This window comes from Gekko japonicus, unplaced genomic scaffold, assembly GCF_001447785.1.
Source record: "Gekko japonicus isolate JY-2015 unplaced genomic scaffold, Gekko_japonicus_V1.1 scaffold1420, whole genome shotgun sequence".
NCBI lineage: Eukaryota > Metazoa > Chordata > Lepidosauria > Squamata > Gekkonidae > Gekko > Gekko japonicus.
The window spans coordinates 456,477-464,864 of NW_015162525.1; the positions used below are offsets into that span (position 1 = coordinate 456,477).

Genomic DNA, 8,388 nt, shown 5'->3' on the forward strand with positions numbered 1-8,388 from the left:
AGGGGCCCTTGTCTTTCAGACAGGGTGGCAGTGGCGGATCATACATTAGGGGTCTCTGCAGAATGGCCCAGGCACATCCTGGATCTGTGAATCCACAGATACAACCACAGCCATACTGTTTCCAAGACCGCAGTGAGGCACCGTTTGCCTGTTAGCACTGACTGAGAGAAATACCCATCACATACCTACACTGTAACATACAAAATAAGAAGAGTCCAGTAGCAGCTTATAACTAACAAAACTTGTGGCAGGGTAGGAGCTTTCGTGAGTCACACTGCTCACTTTGCCACTGCTCACCCCCTACCACATATTTAGTGACTCACGAAAGTTCCTACCCTGCCATAAATGTTGTTAGTCTTTAAGGTGCTCCTGGACTCTTGCTCTTTTCTTCTGCTACAGGCAGACGAAGGAGGCTACCCATCTTGATCTACCTACAAAATAATTTCCAGTGTAATAAAAATTTCCCACAAAGATCCATACACCTTGTAATGTTTTTGCTTATGTTCGTGGAGAAAAATAATTTTTTTAACAATTTTTTTTTTAACAAATTAATAGTATAGCAAGGAAAGAACTTTTTTTTTAACAAATTAATAGTATAGCAAGGAAAGAACTGGCATTAGCTGTGATGGAGCTCAACATAGTGCAAGGTGGAGTGGGGTGGGGTGGGGGACACAACCCTAAAGCACATATTCTTCTCTGATCTTGCGTGTAGAACTCCCATTAACCTCAGTGGAAAAATCTGTATCTAGATTTTCAATAACATTTTTTTTAAATGTTGTAGTGGCTCTCACCTGATAATTTCAGAGGACTTTGGGAAGAGAAAACCCCGGCTGGATATTCATCCCTTGAGAATAAGTGTCAAGAAGGATCTTGCTTGGTAGTGAAAGGGATACACCCAAGAGGACAGTTTGGGGTCCATCGTGTCCTTCATCTGAAGTTCTCTGTTTATCTGGCACTTGCCTATGATCGGAGTGCAAGCTGGACAAAGGGAAGGGAAGGAAACAGGATTTCAGGGCTCCAAAGACACAAGGAACTTGTTCCTTTGAATTCCGGCAACTGGCATTTACAGTGCCTTTGTTACGAAAATGACACATGATTTTACATTAGTCCAGAGGTCTAGCAGGAATCTGGGGCCAGACACCTAGATTGTCAATACTCAAGACCTTTTTAATAGTGCTCTTGAGGCTTCCAGACCTATTAAGTTTGACCTGAACATGGAATAGGCAGCAGTGGCAACCGATAATTGAGTGCCCCCCTTAAGCCTGCTTAATAGGACCGTTGCACAGTAACTAGGGGTGACAGCACTTTGTAAATTCAATGTGCAGGTCGCCTCTCTATGTGTAAACAGATAATGGGACTAGAAACAGTTTTCTGAGGCTGTTTTCCTAAAGTAGCACAGGATTATCCTTTGCGCTAAGAAGATGCTAAATTCTTGTTTTAAAAGACACCAAAGCAAATAGATCATTTTACCTCTCAGCTGAATTGGGCATGAGGTCAGTAATAAAAGGTCATGAACAGCAAGTATTCTATAGGGCAGCTGATATATTGAAATCTTAAAAGCCACAGTTAAAGCTTTTCATAGTCAAATGTTAGTCTGACTATGAACAGGGGACATGTTATGTATTAATTCAGACTGAGGACAGACTGGCAGTATGAAGTGCGAGGGAGGCAGGGCAAAAAGACCCGGACCAAGTTGTGCCGGGGATTCCCGGTCGCACTGCACCTACTGATGCGGGAGCATACCGGGGAGGAGGCGCAAGGGAGCGTTCGCACTGTTGGCCCGCCCCTGGCAGAGCCGCGGCTGTAAGCGGCTTTTTTTTCACTCTGGTGACATGCGCATAGGCGCAGCAATGCAGCTCGTTTGCAGCTTTTAGCGTGCACACGTCCGGGAAGCGGGATCAACACACTCTCCAGGGTTTGCTACAGCTTCCACCTGGTAGTTTTAAAACTCGGTAGGGAATCGTCATAGGACGGGTAGAGTACAGCTGGGGAACGCCTGACAGCTGTGGCTGTGTGAACCGGCCCCTTTAATCCATTTGTGAAACGTGCCTCTATCGGGCCAAACTGCCAGTCTGAACTCAGCCTCAGCGTATCCAGTGTATGTCTCTTCTGTTTAATAAAGGCAATATGTTCTGTTTAATTAAAGGCAGTGTCCAGTCTTTAGCTGCTGGACTTCTCTTTGGCGGGTTAGCTGGATTGGGTGCTTACCAACTCTCTCAAGACCCGAAGAAAATTTGGATATCCTTGCGTAAGTGTGCCTTGACCATGTGTGTGCATGAAACAAACGCAAAGTGACCCTTACAATTATGATTTGCATGCTCCTGTGGTTTACATTTGTTCTAACTGTGAGCCATCTTGGTGGCAGAAGGCAGCATACCAATTTGCTAAATTTGATAAATCAGTAAGTAACAGGTAAACAACATGTGGTTTGTTGGTTGTATGTGGCTCTTTTTCTTCTTCTTTTTGAGGCAGACCGAAAGTGGACTAAACAGCCTGTCTGAACGCAATCAGTTTCCAGAGATGTGTGAGGAGATTCCGACTTAAGCTGTTAACTGTGAAAACGGGGTTCTTTCGTCTCTCATCTGCGGCCTGGTCTCACAGAGGGGACAGGCTGGTCTGGTGAGAGAAAGAGATCTCTCACTTGGCTGAGAGTGAGTACAGGTAGCGTAGCCTGGCAGGCTATGCGCCTGGAAGTAGTACCCAGTTAAGCGAACTAGGTAGTCGCGTTAGGTGTGCGTTTATTTTGCCTTTTAAACACTGTTATATCTTTTAAAGCACCTTGTCTTGTGTTCCTTGCCCCGGTACTGTGTTAATAAACCGTTTAAGTGTTCTCTGCCTGGTCATCACGCCTATGTTGGGTCATGACATAGGGGTTTAGTTCAAGTCAGCTTCCACAGTTGGGACCAGTGTTCCCTCTAAGCTGAGTCAGTGTGAGCTAGCTCACAGGTTTTTTAGCCTCTGGTTCACACATTTTTGTCCTAGCTAATTTATGCAGCAGCCAAATCGCTCACTCACAATTTAAATGCCAGTAGCTCACAAAGTAGATTTTTTTGCTCACAAGGCCCAAAGCGCCTAGCATCACTCCCCTCCATTCTATCTTCAAAACAACTGTGTGAGGCAGGTTGGGCTGAGAATGTCTCAGTGGCCCAAGATCACACAGGGAGCTTCCAAGGCACGTGTGGGGGTTTGAACTGGGGTCCTCCAGATCCGAGTCCGACACGCTTCACCACTACACCACACTGGTGTGAAAGCTGTAAGTGTGAGAAGGGAACTCTTCAGAATTTGTCTTCCATGCACATCCGCTCCACAGCTTGGAGGGAGCATTGGTTGGAACCCTCAGTTTTCTCAGGGATTAGATACAAAATAGAAGGGGGCCCAAAGCGCCTAGCATCACTCCCCTCCATTTTACCTTCAAAACAACTCTGTGAGGCAGGTTGGGCTGAGAATGAGAAACAGGGGGCTTCCTAGGCACGTGTGGGGGTTTGAACCAGGGTCCTCCAAATCCTAGTCTGACACTCTTCACCACTACACCGCACTGGTGTGAAAGCTGTAATCAGGCTGCGAGCAAGGGGAACCTTTACCTTTACACATCATTTCAGCAAGGCAGGTTAGAACTTTTAAAAGAATTCTTCAGTTGAAAAAGGGTTGTTAAGTGGTATAAAACGTTCACAGCATTTCCCCCTTTTTTCTTGTGGTGTCTTTAAAAGAAAATAATCTTGATAGTAATCTTCTCTGCAAGTTGGCAGTCTCTCACAGAAGCCCCCCACAGATAACTGCTGCCTTGGCTTTTGTCTTTCAACTAGTTGCTTCTGGAACTTTAGCTGGCATTATGGGCATGCGGTTCTACAACTCGGGGAAATTCATGCCTGCGGGGCTGATCGCTGGGGCCAGGTATTTAATGGCATGCTTTCTGCTTCTCTTATTTTTGGTGTTTAGGTGAAGTCCTAGACTCCACCTGCTTGGGAGTAAGTGAGACTTCTATGTCGACAGTTAATTAACAGTTCTGCTTGTTGAAAATCAGATTTTGATAACTTACATAAATAACATTTTCTGGATAAGCGATCTTGCTGAATAGTTGGTAACTTTTATTAAATGAGATCAGGGTTTATATGGCCACCTCCCAGGGGTCGTTTCATAGGAAAAGAGGTGCAGGAGCTCATTAGCGTAACTTATTTGCATATGCCACACCCCCTGACATCACCGGAAGTGTGTCAGAAGGCAACACCCACCCCTCAGGCTCCACTGGACTGTTTTGGGTTGCTAGCTATTGGGGGGGGGGACGTGGAGATCTGCCCTCACAGTGGAGGGAGAGCTTGTACCTGAATAAAACGTGGTCTTAAAGGTGCCACTGGACTGTTTTGGATTGCTCGCTGGGGCGGGGGGACGCGCAGGTCTGGGAAGGAAGGAAGGAGGGGAAAAGAGAAGGAAAGAAGGAGGGAAAGAGGGTAAGAAAGAGGGAGAGGGAAAGGGAAAGAGGGAAAGAAAGAGGGAGAGAAGGAAATAAGGAGGGAAAGGGAGACAAGGAGAAGAAGGAAGGAAGAGGCTTCTTGATCCTCGTGGCCTGGGCCTGCTGGGAGCAGCGGGTGGGGCTTGTTGCATGTGCCCGCCCCCTGGGCTCTTTACTGCCGGAGCTCCACTCCTGTGCGCTCGTGCAGGAATTGACCCCTGCCACCTCCCAAGACGTTCTCCTCTCCTCCCTCTGGCGACTCTCTGCCCATCAACTAGATTCCATTGTATGGAATCTAGTATTTCTCCCGGCCCTCTTTCAGTCCTCAACCTTTCAGCTGCCCAGTACGAGAAGCCCCATGGAACAGCTGTATTTGCATTCTTGCAAGATGAACACCTTCTTTAATCACACTGTGGACAATCACTGGGACTGACAAGGCAGGGGGTGTTTAGCACTGCCAAAGTATGAGGCAAGGAAGGTCCCATATGGTCCCCTTAACTGACTAGTAAGGACTGCCTGTGGCCAGTTTGTGTGTGGAACAAGCGAGGGATCCATGGGTTCATGAGTATCTTTCCTCCTCATTTCATCCTCATAACTATCTGAAGAAGTGAAAGCTTATACCCTACCACAAATTCAGTTAGTCTTTAAGGTGAAGAAGAAGAGATTGGATTTATGCCCCGCCCTTCACTACCCAAAGGAGTCTCAGAACGGTTAACAATCTCCTTTCCTTCCCCCTCCCCACAACAGACACCCTGTGAGGTGGGTGGGGCTGAGAGAGCTCTTTCGAGAACTGCTCTTGAGAAAACAGCTCTGAGAGAACTTGTGACTGACACACCAGCAGCTGCATGTGGAGGAGTGGGGAATGAAACCTGGTTGTCCCAGATTGAAGTCCGCTCTCCTAACCACTACACCAAACTGGCTTCAGACCAACACGGCTACTGGACTCTTTTTTCCTACCAATAACTACCCTGTGAGGCTGAGTGGCTGAACAAAGGTCCCTCAGTGAGATTTGTAATTTGGGAAAGTGAAGATTGTGCGGAAGAAGACGCAGCACAAATGTCACCTTTCTTGTTTCTGCCCTCCTACTGTAGTCTTCTGAGATTGTGCTCCCATTTAACAGTGGGCTCCTAGGAGTACTGTGAGTGTCAACATGGGGGGCAGGGCTGGCAGGAAGTGCCTCCTTCCTCTTCCCCAAGTGGAAGTATGTAGCACAAGCGGAGTGAAAGGTTAGGATCCAAGCCTGTCATGATGACATCTGAATCAGCTGTCAAATGTCAAACTGTGTTTTGTTCTGCGGCCTACCAGCCAGGATGCTAAACCAACTGAATCCTGGCTTGTAGCCAACAGAACAAACCACAGTTTGTCACTGTGCCTGATATTCCTGTCAAGCGAAATTTCTGTCTTGTTCAGTTTCTGTATTGTACACAAGGGAGGGAGGAGGGGAGAGGAAGTGTGTGAGGCTGAGGCCTTCCTGTCTTGTTCCTGTCACATACAAAGTTAATTTTGTGTCCAGTGACACCTTTAAAACCAACAAAGTTTAATTCTGGATATAAGCTTTTGTGTGTGCTTATACCTAGAATTAAACAATGGCTGCGGTCACACGGAGCATTAGCCATGCTACAGAGACGGAAGATAGGCAGATTTTCCGGGCGTGATCACAGCACCACATCTGGGAAGTGTAGAGCTCCCGTGGCTCACCCGAGGCTTCCCGCCGAAGATGCGGGGTAAAAAACTAGTACCTCCGAGGTACTTGTTTCCGGAAACCGCAGGGCAAGGGCGGGCGCCTGATCGTGTTTCCGGTGGTAGGTCGTGGCATCTGGTGACTTCCCATGTCCCGTCACGAAAAGTTTTTTCCCCCCAAGTCTCCATGGGATGCGCACAAGCACCCAACGGCGCATGTGCACACTTCGTTAAAAAACAAACAACACAGCCCCCTCCTCTTTTCCGTACCCCCCCCACTCCTGGCTTGGCCTGTTCGAGAGGAACTCTCTGCACCAGGCGGCAGAGGGGGAGGTGCAGGCGGGGCGTGGTGGGAGTGCGGCCCGGCTGAAGCTTCTCCTGGAGGGGACCGGAGGGAGGACACAGTTTGCATTCCTCTGCAGCCCTGGAAGGGGTTAAACCTGTGGAGCCTTTTGCTAGGGAGGCTGCTTCTTTGCCGCGCTGCAGAATTGTCCTGTGATCGGCACCTCCCCCCTAACCACAGGACCTCGACGGGATGTCTGATCGCATAGCTGCGCGTTATTTTGCTCCGGGGCAAACAGCCACGCCCGCCCCCCCCCCGCATTTTCCTGCCCATGTGACTGGGGCCAATGTTGATTTTAAAGGTGCCACTGGACTCAAATTTTATTCTGTTGCTTCAGACCAGCACGGCTTACCCACCTGAAAGTTGGGTCTGTTTGTGACATTTGAGTGTCGTGATTATGTGGTTCGGTGGCTTGATACTTTTCCTGTTAAGTCCATGAACTGACTCCATTTTTTTCTCTAAAGCTTGCTGATGGTCGGGAGGCTCGGACTGAAGATGTACGAAAAGCCACACAAGGGATAAGCGGACATTCTGTGAGACTTGAGGTGCAGATAAAAATCATGCCAGAGAGAGAAAAAGAATGAAGGAACACATTAAACATTTAATGGCTTAATTTAATATATATATATATATAGACTGGATTCCCATCCACAGAGTACAACATTTTTACCTCTCCCTCCCACCGATCCCCCCCCCCCCGGAATGCTACTCCTCAGAGGGAAAGGGCCCCAGGAACAGTATTTGAGGGGGTGCATTTGAGCTACAGTGTGAAGGAAGAGGCAAGAAAGTCGTGCTTTGGAGACAGGAATCATTCCACTCTTGAAAATGCTGTAGTAGATGCTCCCATTATGCCCGATTGGAAAAGGAGAGGCAAGCCGTTTGCTTAATTAGAAAAAGAACCTCAATTTGAGTCAACAAAGAAGGTGTGTGTAAATGGGGTACCTCCTGGTTTCAGGTGTTCTGTCATCAACAAACCAGCAGCAAATAAGATCCGTCTTCTGGGTTTACTGACCACTCCCCAGTGCCTTAAGTAAGGCTGCCAACAACTTGGGGGGGAAATATCATGTTTCCTTGATAGAGGCTCGATAGGATGCTGTTGAACTATATGATGCTTTTCACCTCTGTGCTGTGAGGAGCTTCGCCTGCCACATATTTAGCTTCTATTAAAGGGTCAAGACATTTTTTTCTCCAGGCTGTTGGCAGCCCTAGTGTTATAGGGGAAGGACTTTTTAACCCACATGATGACGCAGACTTTCTGTGGCAACATAGTGCAGCACAAGTCTTAGCAAAGGCCCCAGTTGGTTACAAGGGAGGCTGCCTGTGTATGAGCGATATGTGAGCCTTCATCAGTAAACCCATTTCCGTAGACCGTGAGAATGTGTTTTTCTTAGAAAAATGTCTTTTGCTTAAGTATATACAGATATAATTATGGCTGTCTGACTACTATGTGAAACTCCATTTTGATACCTTCCTGTATTCTTCTTTCCAAACGAACTTTTTTTTTACTAAAGTGTAATATGTTATTATAATGCAGTCTTTGATCATGTATCCATGTCTTTTTTTAAAACAATAGAATGAGGAAAATATTGAATTCTGTTCATGTATTCTGTTCCTTGCAGCATTAATATTCTGTTCCTTGCAGCATTAAAACCAAACTAGAGTACGAAACCTCTGCTGTGGTTTATTTAAAGAGAGTCCATGACAAGAAGGAGGAGGAGAAGATATGATTTATACCCCATGCTTCACTTAGAGTCTCAGAGTGGCTTACAATCTCCTTTCCCTTCTCCTCCCCACATCCAGGGGCAGCCCCATGTTTTCCCCCCCACTAGGCAAGGATACCTTCTGGTGCCCCCCCGTGCGCCCCCCAATTTCTGCCCCCCCTTCTGGCGCTGCACCCCCCCCAAGGCCGGGGGATACC

At 47.4% G+C, this 8,388-nt stretch overlaps 1 protein-coding gene across 1 annotated transcript in view; it reads left to right on the forward strand.

The window, feature by feature from the left end:
• The window catches only part of LOC107106160 (transmembrane protein 14C-like), a 13,920-nt gene extending 5,922 nt beyond the window's left edge, over positions 1 to 7,998 (forward strand). Inside the window, exons 3-5 of the mRNA XM_015406269.1 lie at positions 2,147 to 2,248; positions 3,804 to 3,891; positions 6,935 to 7,998. Of these exons, the coding sequence (XP_015261755.1) occupies positions 2,147 to 2,248; positions 3,804 to 3,891; positions 6,935 to 6,992 (248 nt within the window). The 3' untranslated portion in view covers positions 6,993 to 7,998. The remainder of the gene's footprint in view (positions 1 to 2,146; positions 2,249 to 3,803; positions 3,892 to 6,934) is intronic.
• Positions 7,999 to 8,388: the final 390 nt, after the last annotated feature.